Here is a 25,134-nt window from a genome sequence, read left to right on the forward strand (position 1 = left end):
TGACAAGCTAATTTTTACCAATCTTTAACTTTTGTTCATATGTATATCCATAAGAGCTGTTTATTTTTTGTGCTAGGCAAACTTAACTTTAAATGCTGGTAACACAAGATAAACTTCAGATGACCATCACTCCTTTAAACCACTTTAAAAAAAAAAACTATTGGAAAACTTTTTCGAGGACTAGTTTTAACTATTCAAGTGCTTTTAAAAAGGCACTTACTCAATTCTGTAAACTACTGAGTCACACATCTTTAATTCTGCCAGTGAAGAAAACCATACCACTTTATATATGATTGAAAACTGAAAAAATTTTATAAAAGAAACCCGTTCTTCAAGGATTGTACTTTTCCATCTAAAACTAATTACATTTTTAAAAACAAACAAAAACAACTTTCTCATCATTTATCATCTTCTAGTTATTACCAATACATCTGAAATAGCTACTCCTAAGGGTTTCCATACTTAGTTGGTAAAAAATGGGCATCTCAGACAAAACGACAAGACTTGTAGAGATATACTTTAAATAGAAACCCAACATTCTTTCAAAATTAATTTTCTAAAGAATGTGAATAAGAGAAACAACTAATCAAATCAATGACCCCACAAATATATGTATTTACTTTGGTTAAAAACTACATATTGATGCCAGAAAGAAACCTGAAAATAATTTTAAATTAGTTGGATAAGAGTAGGTATGGCTGTAACATTTCCCATTTTAATATTTTTAATACATTATATTTTTCCAAGTAGAGCTGCTTAAGAACTTTTTTTAATGGCAATCTTAATCCAGTGTTTAATTTGTAATTCCAATCTTGTTTATTTCCATAAACGTTTGGGCCAAAGCAATTTCAGTTAAAATTCAGGTTTGTATATGTTTGTGCTACAGGTACTCAATATAAACACATAATAGGTTTTTCAATTTTAAAAGCTCTCATCACTTCTATCATTTAACAATATCTCAAGAGAAATATGACTGTAATCATTTAACATTAAAAAACCACTTATGAATTAAAATACACACACAAATAGGTATTACTGAATATACGAATGCCTTTGTTGTTTCAAAAGGTACATCTCAGACAGATAACGTGTGCCACTTCTGGGGCCTTAAACAATAAATTCTTCAAATAAAATTCGATAAACTGGTTTGCGCATAGATAAAGATGGTACTTTAATAATATAAAACTATCTGTATTTTCTTTCTGGCTTGCAATTTAACTGGTTATATTCAATATAATACACTCCGTGGGTCTCAGATCCCACTGCCTATAAAATCTCCCATGGAGATTCAAGACCACCCATTGAAAATAGTACAACATTATTGCCTCAAGCAAGAAGCGGGTATATAGGATTGGTTATTCAAGTCTTTTAAATACTAATTTATTGAGGAATTGTGGGAAGTAGGGGTGGAGGAGAAGGGGGACTCATGAGTGGATGAGTGATGGGGGAGGAAAATGCAAAAAAAAAAAAACCAGTAATTTCTAAAACAGAAGTTCCTGCAGTACCCCCAGCCCTCATCCTACCCCCACTTCTTAAATAGCTACATAAACAGAGTAATAAGTGCTAGATTTCAGAGGGTTACATTATATTCCATTTGAACAGGCTACAAAGTACTTTTACTTGAAAAGCTGCCTCTCCTCTCTTATAAACAATTTTACTCTATACCAATTTCAGACAAGAGAAGATGGCTAGGGAGATGGGAGGTGGAGTGAGCAAAAATTCACTCAGTCTCTTTCATGCCTTAAATAGTTGATCCAATAAAGATCCTTTGGAGAAAACTCTTATTTTTTTTCTCCAAGTAAGCAAATCATACAGGAGGGCTTTTCTTTTCTAGGGTACTGCACCCTGTCTCTTTAAATTCCAGGCCTGCCCCATTTCCCACGCATTCAATGAAAGCAACATGTTTGCTGGCCTCCAGCCCACAATGTCAAGTAGTTTTCTTGCTATTGAATTTCAAGATTATTCTTTTGGATCATTTGCCCTTTAGTTTTAAGCACACCAAAGCAAAAATAATGTCTTTCTACAATAACATAAAGAAAACTCTAAGGTCTTTACAAGTCTACAAGTAGAGAACACCTTGTCCTTTAGTTCCCCTTTCACTGCAAAATATGCTCCCACTCCATATGCTTCAAATAAGAGCCATTTACACATTATTTTGGTCTGTCCTATAATAAAATTCTAAGTGTATTTATTTAATTTAGTACCAAATTTGGAATTCTTAGCAATGTGTAATATGCAAACCAAATCTCCATACTGTTTAAACTCTCAAGTCTCCAGTTTGGTCCCTGGAGTACTGCGGTAGAACAGATTTTAAAAGAATTACTTTATTTTCTATATTTGCAGTGAAGATAGCTACATAAATTAATTTAATAATAAAAAGAACAAGCAAATACATGAGCTATAGTCTTGGTGCAAGAGATGTGTTCCTCATTCCCATACACACCTTAATCCTGCAGGAAAGAGCCCTGACGACTATGAGCTTCACCTAAATTCTCTCACAAGGAACAAAAATAGTTACATAAAAATGAATCAACAGAACTAAATTATAATAAGTCGGTGGACAATAATGGCATATCAAACCCTAGCAAATAAAACTTAAAGTGGCAATTTTACTCAAGTAGATTTAAAGGAAATGCTCAGATCACAAATAACAATTGTTAATATCTTACTTTCTATGATGGAATTAATCTGGAGAAGTATAATTTGTGAATTTTGTAAAAGCATCTAATACAAAAGTGAAAACATACTTTACATAGAGTTGTGTTTCACATTTGAATATGGCATACTTTTTTTTTTTTTTTAAAGATTTATTTATTTGTGCATACAGAACTGGGATACAGGCCAGAGGCTCCGGGGCGGTGAGAGGCTTCACCAGAGACAGAGTGGGGATCAGAACAGGCAGATCCACGAAGTGCACTGCTGAGGGGAGCAGCGGGAGGGTCAGGAGAGGTCTGCCACGCCATGTGGTCACCTCCGGGGCAGGCGGGAATCGAACTCATGCAGAAGCGGCTTTAGATTCTCAGTGTTGTGCTTTAACCCGCTGCGCCACCAGGGAGGGCCAGAACATGGCATACTTTTAATGGCTATTTTTTGAATGTTAAAAATGTTTTCCCATAGATCATAATATCATGTACTTAGTCAGATACATTGTAGGTTACAAGAGATCTTTATGACAACTAAATTAAGTCCCTCTTTTTGAAGAAATAATTTTTTATAACATTTGAGGAATACTCACATCAATCTACCAGCACTATATATAAACATAAAATTACACTTTATTTTTTTCTTTAGTTATTTTGTAGTCTATATCTGAAATGTTATTAAAAACAATTTAATGCTGGGCCCTCCGTGGTGGTGCAGCGGGTTAAAGCACTGCACTGAGAAGGTAAAGCCACTTCCGCATGAGTTCGATCCCCGCCTGCCCCGGAGGTGACCACATGGCATGGCAGACCTCTCCTGACCCGCCCACTGCTCCCCTAAGCAGTGTACTTTGTCAATCTGCCTGTTCTGCTCCCCACTCTGTCTCTGGTGAAGCCTCTCTCCACACCTGAGCCTCTGGCCTGTACCCCAGTTCTGTATGCACAAATAAATAAATCTTAAAAAAAAAAATGCTAAAATATTTTGTGTGTTTTTGCAGTTATACACTCACTCTCCATTCAAAAAGAATCATTTCCTTCACTTGAAACATTTTGCCTTAACTTAGGTAGCTGTTTTGGTACTTTGCATTTCTCATAATATAATGTTAAACCTCCAAATTATATATATAATGACTCAAACTGAAAATGGGTCTTTATATCCAATTATAGATCTCTCATACCTCTAACACTATCACCATATATCTAAACATGACTAGAATCCTTTTACTGGTAGTAAATTTTTAAAGTCAGATGTAGGCCTCTGGAAAATTCCCTAATCCTCCATATCAAGATAAATATATTAACAAAATTATACTTAGCAAAACTTCACAAGGAAAAACAAAGTCAAAACTTTTCAAAACATTACTAAATACTCCAAAATGTGTAGTATACTGAAATTTAAAAAGGGTTGCCTTTCTGTCACAAAGAATATCTTATATGAGTCATGTACTCATAAATCAGACTAATAGGATTTTACAACTTCAACACAACAGTAATTGTTCAGAAAGGTAAGGACATGATTTACATGTTTCTCTTTAATGCATACAATAAGCAAATGAAACACATGGGCATATATTTATAGTAACATTAGAGGAAAACACTCAAAATGACAAAGTGGTTAAAATTTCAAATAACTAAATATTAAAATGTCCCCTGGGGAAGACATTCCAGCTTATGTTTCAAATGAGATTAAAAAATAAATAAAAAGCACATTGCAATCATGTTCATATGTACATTTAAATATGTGCATTCAAGAAAACTAGAAAAGTCCACCAAATTTTATTGGTGATAAGAATTTCTTGCTACTCAACTTCCCAGAGATAACTTGTTAACATTTTGCTATAGTGTTTCCTTCACATCTCTATACTGATGTATTTTTATCTTTCACACAATTCTCAAAATGTGAGCAAATATAAACAATTCTAGTCCTTCTGATATAAAGAAAATGGACTAAATCAAGTACTAAAATAGTGATGTTGATAAACCAAAAGAAGAGCCTCCATGAAACTGCAAGCTACTGCATTGACTCTACAACAGTAAAAAAAAAAAAAATCTCATTTTGGCTGCTCTCTTTAAAATGTCTGCATTTGTGTATTTTTGTATTAAACCCTTGACTCTGGTCCCTGATTCAACCATTTTTCTTTTGACAAGCTGGAATGCTAACCAAAATTATTTTCCTTGACCCAACAGTTATGCAGCACATTGTAAGTAAAGAGTCAAAAGAAAATGTACTTTTCAAGAAAACATCAATTAAGTATCTAAATTATTAAAAAGCAAACCCTGAAAGTATGTTAAATGACAAAAGACTTGATCTACATTCTTCTAATGTGTTCATATGACGATGTAAGTCTAACTCCCAAATTATGATTCTATAGACATTAGAAGCACAAGTAGTTGTCTGACATATATATTATACTTCAGAAAAGTAAACTGGGTGACAAAATTCCAAGGGCTGGTCTGTGTTAAATAAAATACAAAGAAAAAAAGAAAATGATCAACTTTCATGAAAAACCCACAAGAGCCATATTTGCAGAACAAGTGTCAAATAAGCTCAAGGGACTTGAGTTCTTAGACCACTACAACCTACAAGTAACGATGGATATAAATGGCAACAATATGATCAGAAAGCAATTTCTCATCACCAAAACTGAATCACCAATTTGCTGAATTTCCCATGTTATATTGTACTTCTGGACACTGTCCTAAGTCTTGACTCATTTTACCTGCCATTAAGTGCTCATTCCCCATTTTAAAAAGATAAAATTCAATATACTGAGTGTTCACATCAACATTTAGATTTGTTTAAAAAATCATTCTCCCATTATGACACTGATGAAAAATGAAATACAGCAGTGCATATCTCTTGTTTAGCATGATAAGTAATATATAGTTGCTCTTTAATAAATGGTAGTTATTTCATCATTATGAAATACCTAGATCAATAACACCCTCAGCATTATTATTTTTGAAAATTGAAGAAATAGGGTATTTCAGAGCTGGAAAAGCCTGCAGTTTACTCATTCTAAACATAGCCTAGTGCCTTTGCTGTTGCTGAATATTTCTACTCTCATTTATTGAAGTTTATCTTACTCCTGTTTTTAAAGCTAAAAGGCTAGTTAGTTATATTTCAGGATTTACGCAGTGGTGGGGGGAAAAGGCCTATCCAAATGTCTAGCATTCTAAAAAGCATCAAAAGTAGATGAAGAATAAGGGAGAAAAGGAGAAAAATTCAATATTGCCTCTAACATAAAATATACCCTAGAAAATGTGATTCTCAGCATAAGTTTCCTGCTAAAATCAAGTGATGACTCTATTTACACAAACTCACTTATTAGAGGTATACAAGTAATGAATTTCACAGCAAAAGGTCAGGAAAAAAGGCAAAACTAGAAGGCAAATTATAGAATGGAAACATAGTCTGGGGAAGGGTTAGAAGAAATATGCAACAGGGCAAAGTCAAAGCAGGGGAGGGAAGGGCACAAGAGAGTAAGGTGATGTCGTTTTGGGAGATTTATGGGGATACACCTGAGAAGAGAAACCAAACATTGCATATAAATGAGCAACAATTTAACAAAATAAACATAATAAAATAATGAATTTCACAATACTGAGTAATAATGTACCACTTAGAGGGGTAGAAGGATTCAAAAACCCTTTCTGACTGGAGATATCTGTCTTTGTGTTATAACCGTACCAAAAGCATCCAGACACTAATTTAGTCTAGACACTAAATTGACTGGAGTTTCCAATAGTAACTATGGTGATAATATACAGGTCCAATCTCATCTGATAGATAACTTTAATGTAATGTAGTAGGAATTACAAGCTAAACTGACTTAATCATGTGACTCAAGCTCCATATAATAAGAAACATCCCATTCTACTCTTTGCTACTATTTATGTGTAAGTCATACAACAAATATCTCTGATGAGACAATCTGAGGCTATTTCAACATTTAAAAGGATGGATCGCATTAAAAGCAATCAAATTCCAAGTCTAAACTTTTTTTTTCCATCAAGACTCAACATATAATAGTTGTCTATAATACAGGAACAGGGAAGGGAGTCAAGAAAAAGAAATAAAAATTGTAAACTAGAAAAGTATTTCTTCAATGTAAAGAAAAATGTTCATTATTCAGCAACATATTAATGACGTATGTAGGATTAAAAGGTAGGCATGATGGAAGTCTAAGAATAACTTTTTAATATTCAAAATGTTTTATATTTATCAAAATAAAGATTGCTGAAATAATCTGATATTAATTTTTCCCAATACCACTCTGGGCAGGAGGAGAAAGAAGGCATAAAACCTACCCAAATATTTAAAGGCATTATGCAGACTACTTTTATATCTAAACACATTGAGAGGCAAGTAACTCTCCCTACTTTCTAGGATACTGCAATTATTATTAATATCATAGCAAATTCAACATATATTTTGCTTTTAAATTCATTATACAGGGCCCTCTCTGGTGATGCAATGGATTGAAGTGCAGCAACAAAGCTAGCCCCAGCTGCTTCAGCATAGGTTTGATGGGTTTGATGGGGGAGGGGGGGTAGGGGGCAGGGCCTGGAGCTGACCCACCTGGTCCAGCAAACCTCTCCAATCTCACCCCTGCTCCCCTTCAGCAGTGTTTCTCAGTCTATCTGCCTGTTCTGCTCCCTACTCTGTCTGTGGTGAATCCTCTCATGGCTCCTTCACCTCTGGCCTGTACCCAGTTCTGTATGCATAAATAAATAGGTCTTTAAATAAATAAATAAAATAAAATCACTATACACATAGCATTTGACCTAGTATTGATGGTGAAATAATAATTTCTGCTGGAAAGGAAAAAAAATATATATATATACTTTTTGGCAAAATTAAATATTTTAAATTTAATTTGGCTCTATGATCTTCCTACTGATAATAGCACTAATTAATATCAAATGATCAATTTTATAATCACATATGAATACTACTGTAAATAAATGGACCTCAGAATTAAGTTCAAAATAGGCTGTCTATAATTGGCTTTAATAAACAGTGACAGTGTATTGATTATATACAAAAAAGTTAATTGTTAGCTACTTCATATCAACTAAATCACATCCAAATGCAAGCTTTATCTTTTTAGAAACTCAGTATTAGCCTTCCACAGGCCACAATCACTGCAAATTTATCAAACTTAAAGGATTAGGTCACACAACATTATTTCCTTAAACAATATTTAGCATCCTTTATGGAATTACAATCCTACCATGTTGGGAGGAGGCAAAATATCAGGAGATACTGACCATTCAGTAACAATTTTCCCTAATGAGTTAATCTCAAAGGAAAACCTTAAATTAATACACAAAATGAATTTGATTGTCTGAAAGTAGCTATAGAAGTTTTTCCTTTTAAACATGGTTACCACCACTTGGTTAAATCCTAGATCACATCTATAAAAGCAGCTATTGATGGCCCTCCCTGGTGGCGCAGCGGGTTAAAGCACAGCACTGAGAAGCCAAAGCCACTTCCGCATGAGTTTGATTCCCGCCTGCCCCCGGAGGTGACCATATGGCGTGGCAGACCTCTCCTGACCCGCCCGCTGCTCCCCTCAGCACTGTACTTCGTCGATCTGCCTGTTCTGCTCCCCACTCTGTCTTTGGTGAAACCTCTCGCCGCCTCTGGCCTGTACCCCACTTCTGTATGCACAAATAAATAAAAATCTTTTTTTAAAAAAAAGCAGCAAGTGATGAAAATTTGTTTGCTAATATATGTGAATAGTTATTCAATGTCTTTAAAATAAACATTTGTCACCATTGATTACAGTTATCTTTGCACCATGTATTTGTGACTCATTGTGTCTACATGTGCAAGATCACTTCACATCTCGAGGCTTCTGATAAAAAGTAAAATAAGGGCCCTCCCTGGTGGCGCAGTGGGTTGGAGCCCTGCTCTGTGAAGCTAAGCAAAACTAAGCCAAGCCAAGACATGGCCACTTCAGTGAGAGCTGGAGCTCCAGCAGCGCCCTGGAGATGACCCACATGGTGTAACAGGCCTCTCCTCTCTTGCCCACTGCTCCCCTCAGCAGAGTACTTTGTCGATCTGCCTGTTCTGTCCCCCACTCTACCTCTGGTAAGTCCTCTCACTGCCCCTGCACCTCTGGTCTGTACCCATTTCTGTATGCATAAATAAATAAAAATATTTTTTAAAAAAAGTAAAATGAAAGGGTAGACAAAGATGAAGAAGCTCAAGTATCCTCTCCAGTTCTAAAAGACACAAGCACATTGAAGGCAGGGACCTCCTCTTTTCTCTTATTTTTATCTCCCCCAGTCCCATCACACTATCCTACATATACAGATTATGTTGGTTAAGTACATTACCATGCCCACAGATTATATCCTTAAACAAAACCTCAAAACCAGAGAGGAAAACAAAACAAAACAGATCAAAACTTGACAAAATTAAAAACTTGTGTATAACAAAAAGATACATTAAGCTACATGAAAAAGAAACAAAAGTGGAACAAGGGTTTCAACATAAATAACAAAGGATTAACATCCTAACAAATAAGGAAAAGACAAGCATTCCAGGAGTGTATTTTTTAAAAGACAGAGACTATAAAAGTCAATAAAGAGGAAGTACAAATTGTCAATAAACATACAGAAAATGCTGAGCCCCTCTTGGGTCTAGAGAAATGGAAATGAAAAAAGATACTGTATTTAACTAAATATCAAAAACAAAAGTTTTAAAATGCCCAGTGTCAGCTAGCAAAGATGCAGAGAGATGGTAATCATTTTCGGACAGAGGACAAACTGTCACAACTACTTTGTAGAACAATCTAACAATATCTAATACAAATGAAAATGCATCTACCTACAATTTAACAACTCAAGTTCTAGCTTGATATACAAATCTTTCATTTGTACAAAGTAACATGTACAAAGATGTTCAGTACCCAGAAAAGAAAATGAGCGATCGCATATTCCTTCACAGGAGAAAAGTAAACACAGTTTTATTATGTTTTGTTAACAATGAAATCCTAAGCAAAAGAAATTAAAGGTAATGAATTGGTTTTCTACTGATAAATGTGGAAAGGTTTAGAAACATACTGTGTTGAGGGAAAAGATTCACTCCTGAACATGTTCTGAAATTAAATAGTGGCAATGATAACAATGAACATTCATACTTTAAAGGGGTAAAATTTATGGTACATGACAAATTCCAGCTGAAAAAAAAAGTAGATCACCCCATTCTTGGCATGAAGATTTAAGATATAACATACTATTACTTGTAGCAAAATGTACATTGATACATGAATAGAATGGGAGACAGGCTGAAGAGTTAGAAAAAAAAAGGCTAAATAAAGTATTTTAAAACTTTAGCTTAATCTTTACTACTGATACTGCTAAAAATCAAAGAAAATCAAAGAAAATAATCAAAAATGATAAGTGCATATATTAGTTCATTCTTGGTACTGAGGATTTGAATGTTATGTTATTCTTCTTCACAAATTCTTCTGCTGAGAAATTTTAAAATGTGGTCATAATTGCAAAAGCTATAAAACAGTGACACCCCAAAAGTCAAATGGTAAAATATACATATATAAGAAAAAATGTAGGCATTAATAATGAAATACGTATAAATAAAAACAAGGTATCTTTTCATCCAGGAGAATAGCAAATGGTTTTAAAAAAATAAAGACTGTTAATTTGCAGGATTAGCAACCAAGTACAGAAATCTCGCAACTTCTGAGGAAGTATATTGATGGGAACCTTTTGGGGGGGAAGTTTGGTAATATACATCAAAATATAACATCTATATATCGTGACTCAACTACTTCCCCTCTAGAAATTTAATATAAGGGAATTAATAGAAAAATCATAAAAATGAATGTCAAAGATGTTCATCATAGCATTAATTACAAAACTAAATACAATGTAAATTCCAAAAAAAGTATTAAAATCTATATTCACTGTAATTCAGTGACTCAAAAAGGTAATATTCCTCCATATTATATGAGGATAAGACTGCTCCTCTGTACTTTCTCTCCAGCTCTTAGAAGTAATACAGATATATAGTAGGACTTTTCAAAAATTGTTTGTTGAATGAATAATGGTAATTAATATTTAATATTGATGAATATACCTAAATTTCTACCAAAATATTAATTATGATCATCTATGCAGAATATTCAGGTAACTCCTTTCTTTGTATTTCAATGGCTTTAATTTTCTAGAATAAACACATCTATAAATTAGAAAAATAGCAAAATTTTCATCTATATATAAAAAAAGTTTACTATATGGGTTCTTCATAAAAGTTGCACTATACAATTGTACAATATAACTTCTCAACCTCCAAGACACAATTAAGGTATTTTTTAACATATAAATTATTTATAATATCACTAATGCGTAGTTATTTTAACCAAAGACTCTTTAGGTAAGTTATTTACCTAAAGATGAATACAACACTATAAACAAGAACAAGGAGAACCAATATAAGATAATAAAAGATTAAAACACTAGGTAGAATATGTATTCTGAGCAACAGGGTGAATTCAAGAGACTCTAACCAAACAATATTGTTTTGAAAGAATAATAACGTATCACGGGGACAGGGAATTTTTCTTTCTACATATTAGCTACTCTGAAGAATAAAGATATAAAATTAAAAAGGAAAAAATTAAAGAAGCCTATATTATCTCTCTCAGGAGAGTATGAAACATGTTTCAAAGATTGCAAATATCCTAAAAACTGGTAAGTCAAGATCAAGTGAAGTTCAGTAATATAAAAAGCCTTTGCTACTTATATAATTGATATAATTTTGTTAGCACCTCCTGATCTCTCTAAATAGCCAAGTTTTCCAAGTTTTTTTTGAAAGACAAGTTAATAAAACACACACAAAAAAGTTCCACATCTTAAACCTGTAAAATCTGTGTTACATTAGAAATGATCTGTCATAGATGACAAGAAGGAAACACTGAAGGAAGAAAGTCGATGGAAGACAACTGGAAGGAAATCTTAAAGAACCAAGAGCGGGAACAAAAGATTCTTAGAATAAAATTATGAAGCAAACTGATTCCAGTGCCCTGTCTGCATCACAGAGGTAGTTCTATAGAGTGTCACCTACAATAATAGATGTGTAAAAGGTTTCTGCATAATTCATATAACACTATAAAATGGACAGTGACATTACTACAAAATATATCCAGTAAAATAAAGGAGTTCCATTTTTTGGAAAAAAAAATCTTAGGTAATGGTTACACTAGAAATTAACCATGTACATACCTTAGAAGATTTGTCTTTTCTATTAAATGAGTGTTTGTATGAGCAACAATTATCTTTTTAAAATGAACTTCCACACATTAAAAGAATAATTTGTCTGTGCCAAGTTTTATGCTGAATATTTTTATATTATAGTTCCCTAAGTATAGTCCGAGGGCTCCAGAATTCCCATGATCTTTCCCAGGGATTGGCAAAGTACAAACTATTTTTATAATGACTCTAAGATGTTAACTGTCATTCTTTCATGAGTATACAGTGGAGTTTTCCACCTGCTGCATGTGAAACATGTAAGAAGATCCAGTTGTCTTCTATCAAACAAAACATTAAGAGATTGCACCAAAAGAAAGATAAAACAGTGACATTCTTCTCACTTTTTTTGTTTAGAAATATTTTTCATGAAACTAACTTTTTTGTATTAAATTGTAATGGACAGGTTACCTTTGTCTTTAAAAAAAATTACAGGAGGCCCTCCCTGGTGGCGCAGCGGGTTAAAGCACAGCACTGAGAATCTGAAGCCACTTCCGTATGAGTTCGATTCCCGCCTGCCGCCTGCCCCGGAGGAGACCACATGGCGAGCCAGACCTCTCCTGACCCGCCCGCTGCTCCCCTCAGCAGTGTACTTCATTGATCTGCCTGTTCTGTTCCCCGCTCTGTCTCTGGTGAAGCCTCTCACCGCCCCTGAGCCTCTGGCCTGTACCCCAGTTCTGTATGAATAAATAAATAAATCTTTAAAAAAAAAATTACAGGAAATTTGTTTAAAATGTCTAAGGTGTAATTTCTAATACAATAAATATTAATAGCTATAACTTACATAGAAAACACTGCTTAGAATTCTCAATTGTTAAGAGTGTAAGGTCTTAAAAGTAGTTTGAGAACCACTGATTCATATTTAATCCCAATTTATTAGGTAATGTTCCATTCTCCCACCATTCCCATAACACAAATGAAGAAACATAGAAGTAATCTGCCCAAGAGCACATCTCTTAAGTCATAATTTGAACACATGTCTATAATTCCTAACTGTGACTCCTCCTCACCATTGAGCAAATATATGTACCCAAAAGAGTTAAATAACATTTGTAGATAGCTACATACTAATCCCTGTTTAACAGTCTTCATTCTTTGTATTCATTCTTAAAAAGGAATGAGGACTCGCTGTAATGCTTTACATATATAGAATTCACTTTATTTTTTTTAAAAAAAATCAAACATCAGAAAAATAAGCTTCCACCACTGGCAATACCCTAAGCACCCAATAAAGAAAGGTATTGGTAAGAACTTGGGTGTCCACTCAGCCAGAATGTATGTATGTATGTGTGTGTATGTATATATATATATATATATATATATATATATATACACATATATATATATATACACACACATACACATAACATTTTTTATCTGTATAAGTGCATCTTAAATGGGACTCACACTGACTTAACTTGCCTTATTCCACTTACTACCTCTTGAAGATTTTCCTGCTTCTGCAAATAAATTCACCCTGTTTTTTAATAAATTACCATTATTCAACTGTACCCACGTGGTCTTCCCATAGATTGTTTCCAAATTTCACTACTAAAAAAACAGTCACAAGAAACATGCTGTATATCTGTGCAGTTGTGAAGTGAGAGCTGTTGGAAAATCTTAGAAGTAAAATTACTGGGTTAAATAATATAAACATTTAAAATCTTAATCGATTTTGCCAAATGTCCTCTAAACTGTCCTTGCCCAATTGACATTCTCTCTAGCAGCATATGAGATTTCCTCTAGCAATTCAATTTTTAAGTGCCTTGAAAATTATACTTTATGTTGCTTCAAAATGAGAAGCAATAAAATTGCCCTCACTGGTCATCTTAATTCTATACAGAACCTAACACAAATCTTGCAACACTAACTGAATAAATCAGTATCGTCACACATCTTTATTTTGTCTTTAAGTCTTTTAAATACCTCAGAAGAAGAAAATAAACCACATAGTATCTTTGACTAGTAAGTCCTCAAATTTCAGATATCCTGATAAAAAAATTATCATAATTGTTTTAAAAGACTATTTAACACAAAGCAAAACTACATAGCAAAAGTTCAAACACTTAAATCAAAGGAAAGTTATAAGTGTGGATTTATTATGCTTTATCTGCCCACTCAAAGGACTAAGGCTACAAATAAAAAAGTTATCAAATCACACCAGTGGCCAGATTAGCCTACATAAAATAATAAGCAACAGATTTCATATCATAAATGTCAATGGAACAGATTGCAATAGTAAAGATGGCTGTAATTGGAAGGAAAGTTCACTCAAATTCACATTGTACAGAAAATGAAAACATTAATATTTTAAATGAAATGTTTTGAATGTGAGTATTCATTTCTGTCATATCACACTATTATAAATCTTTGGTACTAATAAATAAAACATGGTTCCTTTTTTTGCAAATAGATAATCTTAAAATGCTTTATACTCTGGCCTGCCTATTCTGTATTGGCTAATGGATATTTCAGGCTTCATTATTTCATCAGAAGCTCTTTGCTAGAATATTTTTCTTTGCTAGGATTTTTGTGGTAAAGTTTTTTAAATTGACAGTCTACAACATATCTTAAGGATAGAGTAAAACCTCATTAATACAAGTCAAATTAGCCCAATTCTGAAATGGTATCTGTAATTCTCATTAGACAATAATTTGAAAATATTATTAAGTCCTTATACTGCAAGTTTTCATAATGTTACTGTAAAATAACAGAAATCAACTTAATAATCAATTCACTTTTCCAAACCAAGGATTCATAGAATAAGGACTCATTTTCCACAAGGGCTGAAAAGTTCATCCTCAGTCTGATGTTAACTTTTGTTTATAAGCTACTGTATGTGGTGAAAATGATTTAATTTGTCATTATTAATAGTCATTTACTATTTAATTTAGAGTGTGTACATTTACCTTAAATATCTTTTAACTTGCAGTTTTACCCGCAGCCAATTCTATCACTTTTAGATCTATAATATCACAAAGACAGCCAGGTATAATACAGACCCAAACTTAGAATTGCCTGGCATTCTTATACTGAATCTTATGAGATGGAAGGAGTTTCTAAGCCAAAATATAAGTCCCGGGATTAAGTGGCATGTTTGGTGTTACTTGAATTTACAACTAACTATTCCCAATGAACAGAAACCTTCTCCTGCAATCTGAATCAAGTGTAATTACAGCATGACAAGGTCTCTCCTGGGCTATGTAAACTGGCATTTTTCCCAGGACTTGTCACATCATGGGAAGCACACATACAAATAAAAATCCAAAAATAAACATTTTAAAACAATGGCTCATGGACTACATAAAGAAATCCCACATTTGAGAATAAAAATTTGCAGAGTCAATCCACCTAGCAGACATCTCTCACTGAAGACATCTGAGAAGACATCATGGTTATCAAGCAGCTTACCACACCTAGCAACAACTCCCAGGTGTGTGAGCTGCGTGGGCAGCACCCTCCTTCGTTCCCCAGGTGGGACAGAAAATCATTACGTATGGGAAATGGAGAGAAACATCACCATGCACACCAACTGGAGCAGAGAAACAGTGGTGAATACTGGGAAGTTGAACATCTTTAATTTCATAATGCCAATTTGTTGATTGTCAAGATAGCTACAAAAGTTATCTTAAGAGCTACATCTGACAAATGCCTTAATTTTCCTTATATAATAAATATGGCTTTTTTTTGTTATATTCATTTCACATCAGAGTGGATGGCAGCCAAATAGTCACAATAGGGTGTACCAAGGATCCTAGGAGGTGGTTTCTTTTGTTTAAACTCCTCTGCAGCAGCTCTACAGACACATGTTAGGGGAGAGCAAGATCCCAGGAAGCATCCTTCCCTACCTACCTCATACACTGACAGAAACTTGACAGTACTCATCCCTATTACGGATTTGAGGAAATATGAGCAACCCTATCCCAAGTTATATTTTGATGTACAAGGCTAACAAAACCTAAATGTTCTTTCCTATAAGCCATGCCAATTCCCACCCACTATTAGAAGCTGGATTCATTTCTTAGCCATCCAGCAAAGCCCATCAAATTCAACTGTTCGAGTTTTTCAGAGGTACTATAAAACAAGCCACTAAAAACAAAACATACAATCCTATGCCCCATTACATGAGCCCTGGGAACAAACATAAGCATCAGTTCAAACCTTTGCCATCTCTTAGGCACACAGTATTTCTGCTTTCTTTATTCAGCCCCTGAATGTTCAATAATTTCCACATAGCTCTAAGCAGAATGGATTTATTATGATGTTACTCTTAAGAAACTGCAGGAGTTCTAGATGCCAATAAAGATTATGGATCAAATAGAAGATAACTACTAACCATTGTGTCGACTTAGATAAATAAACCTGCTCACAAACAAAGCACCTTATTGTATTTGTACTGTTACCTCCACTAATCCAACTAAAACAACCAGACAGTAGCTTTCCAGAGGTTGAAGAGAACCGAAATTGGGATTTCTTGAACCCCCTTTAAATTTCTTTGAAAATAACACCTTTCTTTTTTTCCCCCAAAACTGTCTTGTCCCTAGTGTTTGGAACTGCAGAGGCTGGACAGGATTATGCAAACCGGACACCAAGGTTGAAAACCGAGGTGGGAAGGACTGAAACAGAAGGCAAGATCACAGCGTTCCTCTAAAACTTAGCTTCGACCTTTGCAGGGACCCTCTTCCCCGCAGATCATATCGAGCAGACACTCTACTTGGGAACGTGCTAAAAATGTAATGAGCAGTCAAGTGCTACTGGGGGATAGGGACCAGTAAGCCCCCAACTAAACAGAAAATCCTGACGGTGGGAGGTTGGGAGGCTAATCCACAAAAAGAAAAGTCTGTGACAATTAGCACCCAATGTCCCATACATCCGAAGGCAAACAGGACTTCACAAGACGGAACAATAATCACATCTCAAGAATTCTTGCTAATAACACAGGTAAATGTCAATTTTGCCAGGAAAAATAAAAAAAGACGCAGGCTGTTTATTCCCTCCAGCCCCACTCAACACACCTAACCCAACAACTAATTGCACCTTCCCCACAAAACCCGCGGCTTCCCCCAGAGGACCGGTGAGGGCTGGCTGGGGATGAATAAACACTCGACACCTGACGGTCCTTTCACAGTGGTGACTTTCACGAAGCCCAAGTCGCGCGCGCGCGGGCGGGAGCAGGGACCTGGCCCGCGCGGCGCCGCGCACCCAGGTCCCGAGGCTACGCCGGCGAGAGCGACGCGGGGGGGCAGAGAGAAGGGTAGGGGGACCGCCCGGGCCAAGCGATTGTTTCCACCGTCGGCAAAGACATTTTTTATCGAGCTCCTTTTGTATTCAAGCCCTACCTCTTTTTGGCCTAGGAAAGCTTTCGTGCAAGTGGAAGACGACTTTCTCCACAAAGTGCTGTATGTTACTGTGCTCCGGGCCGCGTACGAACACCATCCAGTCGTGGGTGAAGCCCTCCACAGTGGGTTTTTTCCTCACCTGGGCGCGGTGCCCCAGCTCCAGCTTCACCTGCACGGCACACTGCGGGCAGGGGGAGGAGAGACAGCCGTGAACAACAGGAAGGCGACCGTTCGGCACAGAGCATTGCGCCTGACATTTTTTTCCTGCTTCTTGAAACGCACATAAAAGGAAACGGCGGTGCCCTCTACATCCACGTTTCACCCGCGTGGGCGCGCACACCCCACACCCCCAAATACACCCTACCGGGCCAGCCCGGCCCGTGGCGCCCCGAGTCCCGCATCCACACGGGCCAGGATTGTAACGGAATGTTACCCCCGATCGGAAAGGGGGTCCGAGGTTGGGGGGAAGAGGGAGAGCACACTTAGCCCCAACGAGCACTACAACAAAATGCATCGGAAACAAATTAGAAGACAATTAGGAGGCATTGCCCGGGCGGTTTCCCGGCGTGGAAGGGGAGGTGGCTGGAATTCCAAGTAGGGGTTCTGGCGAGCCCCCTCCACGAAAGTACCGCGGCGACAGGCACACGCCGAGGAAGTCTTTGTGTACGTGTGTGTGTGCGTGCGTGTGGAGCGCTGTGCCAGGCGGAATGGAAACTACAGGCAGTCTCTGCTGATGGGCACAAACTCCCGTGCTCTTACCCTGGGGTTCGTGCACAACAAAAATGAGACGTCGTCACACACACACACTCCGAGGCATCCCTAACTTATGGTACCCCGCGCCCCCCAACGAAAAGCCCCATGCGATCGGCGATACCAGCCCAAAGAGCCCCCGCAACACACTTCCAAGAGCCAAAGTGGCCCCAAAGTCCCTCCCACCTCCCCCCAAAAACGATATTCCAAAAGACTGGGCGGCGGGTGAACAGTCCCCGAGCCTCGACTGCGCACAGCCGAGAGCGGGGGCAAAGTTGCGTGCGGCCCCGCCGCTGTCAGCCCGCACACTCCGGCTCACACACGCGCGCCGCGGAGAACGCACCATCTTAGCGGCCGCCGAGGCTGCTCGCCGCGTCCCCGGACTGTGCCCGCGGCTCCCGGAGGCGGCGGCGGCTGAAATATGGCTGAGTTATTATTCGCCTCCTTCCACCGTGTGTGTGTATGTGTGTGTGTGAGAGAGAGTGCGCGCGTGTGAGCGAGTGCGCTTCTTGCGATTGCAAAGAGAGGCGAGGAGGGAGGGAGGCGCGGGGGGTGGAGGGGCGAGTGTGTGTTAGTGTGTGTTAGAGTGTGTGAGTGTATGTGCATGTGTGTGCGCGCGCCGGGGGGGTGGGGGAGGGAGGGGAGCGGAGGCTGAGGGAGAGGCAGCAGCTCCCTGCAAGCCGTACCAACCTTTCTCTAATTGGAACCGCGGAGCGCTGGCGCTGTCTGGGTTGCGGCGGCAGCGGCGGCCCAGGGCGAGGGAGGAAAGGCGGGGAGGGGGTCTTTATTATTATTTTTGCATGTACTTACCGAGCTAGCCATGCCTGGGGGCCCGGAGGTTTGCTGGGGTGTTGTGTGGTACCCCCCTCCCCCGCCCCCCTCAGCTGTAATTCATGAAGAGGCTGCTATGAATGAGAGCGCGCCCAGGAGCGGAGGGTAGATGGCGGACATTCTCTGCCTTTTCCCCCCCGCGTTCTCTTGCTCGCTCGCTCGCTTATTAAACTCAGCCCCAAAAGCAAAAGCAGCAGCAGCAGCAGCAGCTTCAGGGCCAGAGGATGAGATTCCGGAGCATGCGCCGTGGCGCCTGACACCGGGGCTCCGAGCCTCACGGGGCGGAGGGAGGGCGCGCGGGCGGGGCGGAGCGCGCGGGGAGGCCGAGCGAGCTAGCCAGGGGGAGCTCGAAAGAGCCAATCACCAGCCATCTCCCGAAACCCCGGCAGCCCGCACCGCCACACTGGAACGCCTGGCTTAAAGTAACAGGTTCCTGCTGGGGAAGGGGGGCGCTAGGGGGAGGTGGAGAGAGGGGGAGAGGGGCGGGGAGGGGGCGCTGGTGTGGGGAGAGCGGCCAGCTGGGGAGCCATCCCAGCCCCTGTGCAAACTCCTCTCTCCCTACAATAAAAAACGGATTAAAACTGCTGGAATGTAGCCACTGCCTGGAGCCCCCAACAGCCGGAGAAGGAGTGTTAAATCAAGGCTTCAGCGTTAGTTAGCTCTCTCGGGGAGGAGGGGGGGAGGCTTTTCTTTTACTTTCCACCACGTCTTTTTGTGGTTTTGTGCTAAAAGGCAAGAGCTCATACCCAAACAAACTTACTTGAAAAGAGAGCGAGAGAAATGCCAACCTACAAACACGCATCAAATAGCAATCGCTGTGACTGTTATAACTGGTAACGATCCTTGGCCTCCTTCCCCAACCCCTCAAAGGCATCCGCCCACTACCCCGGTCCCTGTCCTTCTGCCATTACCACCGTCACCGACAATATAAAAATGAAATGAACAAGAAAGAAACAAGGACGCCGTTTCCTTCCAAAGACACGCCCCCCCCCGCCCCCCGCGTTGATAATCCGGGGCTGGGAGGCTTCACAAAGCCGTGCCCAGGTGAAGGCGAGACACCTGGGAGTGCCGGGTGCTGACCCTCAGGGACCACGAATGAAGTTGTTTTCTTCGGGAGGTTTCCCCTCCTGACAACCTGCTGGGTTGCATCAGAACGTGGAGGATTGTCCTCTGAGGACTCTGGGGGCAACTGGGAGTCTTAAAATAGCAGATAAAGTTAATACTGACTCTAATGTGTATAGATTGGATTATAATCTTTTAACTTATTGGTGACAGCCAGTGTAATCCATCTCTCGATATTAATCTGGTTAGGCTCCCCGGTGACAATCAGTTGCAGGCGCGTTCCCCAAGTCGCGCTCCTACCAGTGTTTTTATGTGGTCTCGGTACCCCCGAATAGAACAGCGCAGCCACTCGTGAGGTGGGGGCTGAGGGGGTAGGGGGTGAGGAGAACTGACTAGCTTCCTTTAGCAATGCAGACAACCTTTACAAAGGAAACGGATAAGATCTAGACTATTGATTTGAAAGTGAAAGATGGGTGTAACTTCAGTTCGTTAAATAAAGATCCTTGCATCTTCCTAGCCCTCGTTGCTTTTTTTTGTCCTTTTCTCTTCTTTTCTCCCTTTTCACTCGTGTCTCACTACTTCTTTATCTTTCCTTTAGCTCTTTCTCTTCTCCCTGCCTTACAGCTTTACTTGTCTCTTCCTTTTTCTGGCTCAACTTTCTTGCTTCTTTTTCTTTCTTAAATCTCGAAAGCAAGTTGTCTCTGTATTTGAATTAAGGAGAATGGTACAAGGGGAAGGAGCTTACCTGGGGCATCTGGGGTCCTCGTGGTTAATTTCTCAGTTCTCCTGGATTAAAAAAAAAAAAAGATAAAGTAACACGAATCAGATCGGACGACTTCGGGACAACTTTAATTTCCAATCCATCAAGTGTCAAATTTTAACCCCTGATTTGAACCCTTGAACGCATCAGCATCACTCTCCTCTGCCCCAGCTACAACAACCCCTCCCAGTCTTCTAACGGATTGCGCATTGAGTGGAGAGAACAATTGAATGGGGAACTTTTAATCCAATTCCAAGGGGTTTCTTCAATTTTTACATAGGTGCACATCATCTTGTAAGTGTACAGATAGCTTTGTCTGTCTGTGTGAATAGTTAAATTCACCTACACAAAGAATAGCTAGATATGTAGGAGCTACATGAATGGTGGACCAATTTGCTATAATTTATTAAAATTTTGATAAAAGTAAAGCTTTGGAAAAGTTGGAGTTATTATTTGGAATAATAAGAAAGAAACTGACAATTATCCTGGATAAGCCATTAATAAAACTATATCTTATGTGGGCAACCATAGGAAGCTTGTGTAGTTCAGCATACAGGTGGAAAACAACCCGATTTTTCCAATGAGTTGATGTCAGGATTTGCTTAACTTCCTCCAGAGTCAGAGGGTTCTCTTGAGATTCTGTCTGTAACTTTTACTCGCGCCGAGTGGCTGGGATCTTCTTTATGCATTGTGTTTCCTAAATTTAGATTTATTCCAAGAGTAACAAATAAGCCCTAGGGTCAGAGAGGATCTTTCTCCATTATCCCTCCTTTCTCTAAAGAGCTTTAAAGTCGAATCTAGGAATGGTTCTTATTCTCCAGGCGGTGGAAATTTAGATTCCGTCAGTAGATGGCGCACCGAACCCTTTCACCAACGTCCTTATGTGACCTCTTTACAACAAAAAGACCAGGAGTCGGGGGTGGGAGGGTTTGGGGGGAAAGGAAAAGAGAATACTAACTACCCTGACTACTCTAGATTCAACTTTTGGACAAAAGAATTTACGCCAGTCTTTCTGTTGATTAGCTATAAACTATTCTAACGAGCTGACTATTAATGAAAAGCAGTCAAATCAGGAATAGCAGCAGATTTATTTTGCTGCCAGCATAACTGGAGATCTCACTTTGAGATGCAAATGTCAAAAACAATCATAGATATTTGATAATATAATTATAGAAAACATGTTTAAAATATATAGCAAGACAACTTGCTTTAGTACTAAGTACCAAAAAAAATTTTTTTAAATGTAATGAAAACGTTGAAAAGTAAAAACCTTCTATCCAAACAATAATTATCTTACCAAATTCATGCTGTAGTATGTAGCACCTATGAAGCACCATGGGTTAGTTTTGAGGAACAGAAAAGCACGGCGATTGACACTATCATATTAAAGATGCTTGATGAAGAATAACAGGAGATGTAGTGTAGGCAGCTCTTAACTTCTAATCACTACTTCCACCCACCCTGCCACCATCACTTGATTACAAATCTTTCATCTGCAATTGTTTTTAATTTGGAAGTTGAGGTCAGTATGATGTTTCTGGCACAACATAAGGATCTTTTAAGAGCATTGGGATGTAAGAAAAAGTTATTGCCTTTTAGAATTTATATTCCTATTAGATCTGATAGATTACTGATGCATAAACTCTAATAATTTGATAAATAAAAATTAACCATTGCTTATCTTTTGTTATAAGAATTTGTGGGGGAGAGGAGGAAAATTTACAAGGGAAATAAAAAAGACATTGAACAACATTTTGCAAAAATTATACTCAGAATAAGGGGGTCTCCCTGGTGAAACAGGGGTGAAGTCTCAGAGCCATCAAGCTATCCCCAGCCACTGAGGCATGAGTTCTATCCCCCACCCAAGGAACTAACACACTTAGAACAGCAGAGGCTCCATTGCTCCCCTCAACAGTACAGTTCAGTAGCTCCTTCTGTTCTGCTCCCCACTCTGTCTGAAGAATCCTCTCACCCTCTGCACCTCCAGCCTATACTCCAGTTCTTATATTTATAAATAAATAAAAATAAATCTTTTTTAAAAGAAAGTTTAAAAAATTACACTTAGAACAAGTAAGGAATTTTTAATAATGACACACTCTTTCTGTGTACTTCACCCTTGTTTACATTCACCAAAACCATATTTTGCTACTCTGAGTGCCAGACACAGAGTTAGGCTTTAAGAATGTAAGAATCATAAGGTTCCTTTTGTCACAGAGTTTATGATCCAGTGAAGGAGACTCACCAAACCCACTTTTTCTCTTTAATTTCTTAAAAACCTAAATTTGGGATAGAGTTGTGTGCCAAACATGAGAAATTCGTGACTCCAGGAGAGTGTACTGGGAACATCAGAATAGTTAAATGGTTACTCTTTTGGGAAAAAAAATTGCTTTGATACACATTTAAGCACCCAGTCTAGGAACTGTTTCCCAAACAAGATATACACAAAGCTTTTTTAACCACCAGGGCCTCTTCATGTGTAAATTACTCCCTGAGAGTAATCTAAGCAATGCACTTATACATTCAGAAGACAAGAGTGCCTTCACAGTAATAATTTATTAATTTAGTGGGCTGTGTCCCTAATTTAATAAATAGCAACTCAAGGTCTGAAAAATCAACCAAGGATGTTATATAAGATCAACAATATGAAGCAAGATAAATATTGGTAATGAGTAAGGATAGTGCTATTGAAAATGTCTTCCTAATGTATATAAGAATCCCAGTGGAATATTTGTAGGTAAAATACATATTAAATTGAAACTACTTGCTATAAAATAATCCATCTAAAAAGTAGACTATTTTACCATGGCATTTTTCAAAAGCTACTGCACAACTTCCCACTTTTCTTTACATAATGATTTGATCTCCTTGATTTTCAATGGGAATGTTTTCATATGATTTTACAGCTTCCATTCACATATTACATATGGGGAGTCCAAATAATCACTTTATCCTAAAATCATAAAGTGTACTTTGCCTTATTTAGTCAAAATGGAAAAATAACATATCAGGCTTATGAATTAATATACACAGGTCAGACTTCAATTAAATAGCCAAAGAAACTTAGGAAGAAGCAATTACTCCCATCTGTGTATTAAATGGCCTCACAATGACTTGAAAATAATACTAACTCTAAGAAGTGAGTGATTTACTACCTTCTGGTAAGATCAGGTATCCTAGTTGGGTTAAGCTATTTAGAGTCAGCTTTAAATAATCCATGAGTATATTAACCACTTTGTAAATATGACACAATTTTCATATGAGCAGTGTTTTTTAAAATATAAGTTTATGTTAGAGTCAGTTTTTTAAAATGCACATGACCATCTATTTGCCAGTTACCTTTCATAGTTTTTCTTACAGAGAAATTTGTTTTTTTAGGCCATTCATTTAGACTAAAGAGCCCCGCTTTCTAATATTTACTAAGCAAATTTTCAGTCCAAATATAGAGTGCTTTGGCAAAAAATAAATAAATAAATAAACCTGATGCAGGAAATAATACAAATTGATAAGAAGGAAGGAATAGTCACTTACCAATGTGCTGAATCCAAAGAACTCCAAATACAGATCGTTTGGGATATTTTACAAGATAACTGACCTAGACTCTTCAAAAATCAGTGTCACAGAGATTAACCCTCTCCCTAAAAATGTGAGGAAGTGATGAGAAGCCCACTGTGATTACAACTGAGATGGAAAAATGCATAAAATGATGTAAAAGTAAGCTATTATATTATTTTTTTAAATGTATGGGAATATTCCAGATTAAATGTAACTAAAGAAACATGACAACTAGATGCAATGCTTAGTAGTTAACTGGATTCCAGCTCCCAAAAGCAAAAATATCCTAAAGAAATTCCTGCAGTAATGGAATTTGAAAATGTACTATATTTTGATGATACTAATCTATCATAGTTAAATTTTTTGAATGCACAAAGTGTTTTATGATTTTTATACTAGTTCTTAAAAAATATAAACTGGGGGCCCTCCCTGGTGGCGCAGCGGGTTAAAGCACAGCACTGAGCAGCTAAAGCCACTTCTGCATGAGTTTGATTCCCGCCTGCCCAAGAGGTGAACACATGGCGTGGCAGACCTCTCCTGACCCGTCCGCTGCTCCCCTCAGCAGTGTACTTCCTCTATCTGCCTGTTCTGCTTTCCATTCTGTCTCTGGTGAAGCCTCTCACCACCCCTGAGCCCCTGGCCTGTACCCCAGTTCTGTATGCACAAATAAATAAATCTTTAAAAATATATATATATATAAACTGAAGCATTCAGGAAAGTATTATAGCTATAACTTTCAAGTTAATCAGTCAAAATAAAAAAATGAAGATATATAGATATAATCGAGATAGAGAGGTAGATGAAGAAAATTGAGGTGATCATCATACTAATTTTTCAGTATATTTATTTTCAAAATATACATGTTATGGGGGAAATGATCTTCAAGATTCAAAACTGACTTCAGAAGTCGCATTCTGTA

At 37.9% G+C, this 25,134-nt stretch overlaps 1 protein-coding gene across 1 annotated transcript in view; it reads right to left on the reverse strand.

Annotated features, from left to right (window-relative positions):
• Positions 1-19,080, reverse strand: part of MLLT3 (myeloid/lymphoid or mixed-lineage leukemia (trithorax homolog, Drosophila); translocated to, 3) — a 273,129-nt gene extending 254,049 nt beyond the window's left edge. The window contains exons 1-2 of the mRNA XM_004677689.2: positions 18,821-19,080; positions 17,261-17,441 (exon numbers count right to left, since the gene is read on the reverse strand). Coding sequence (XP_004677746.1) covers positions 17,261-17,441; positions 18,821-18,832 — 193 coding nt within the window. The 5' untranslated portion in view covers positions 18,833-19,080. The remainder of the gene's footprint in view (positions 1-17,260; positions 17,442-18,820) is intronic.
• Positions 19,081-25,134: the final 6,054 nt, after the last annotated feature.

The sequence above is a fragment of the Condylura cristata genome, unplaced genomic scaffold (assembly GCF_000260355.1).
Source record: "Condylura cristata isolate star-nosed mole 26May11 unplaced genomic scaffold, ConCri1.0 scaffold00006, whole genome shotgun sequence".
Lineage (NCBI taxonomy): Eukaryota > Metazoa > Chordata > Mammalia > Eulipotyphla > Talpidae > Condylura > Condylura cristata.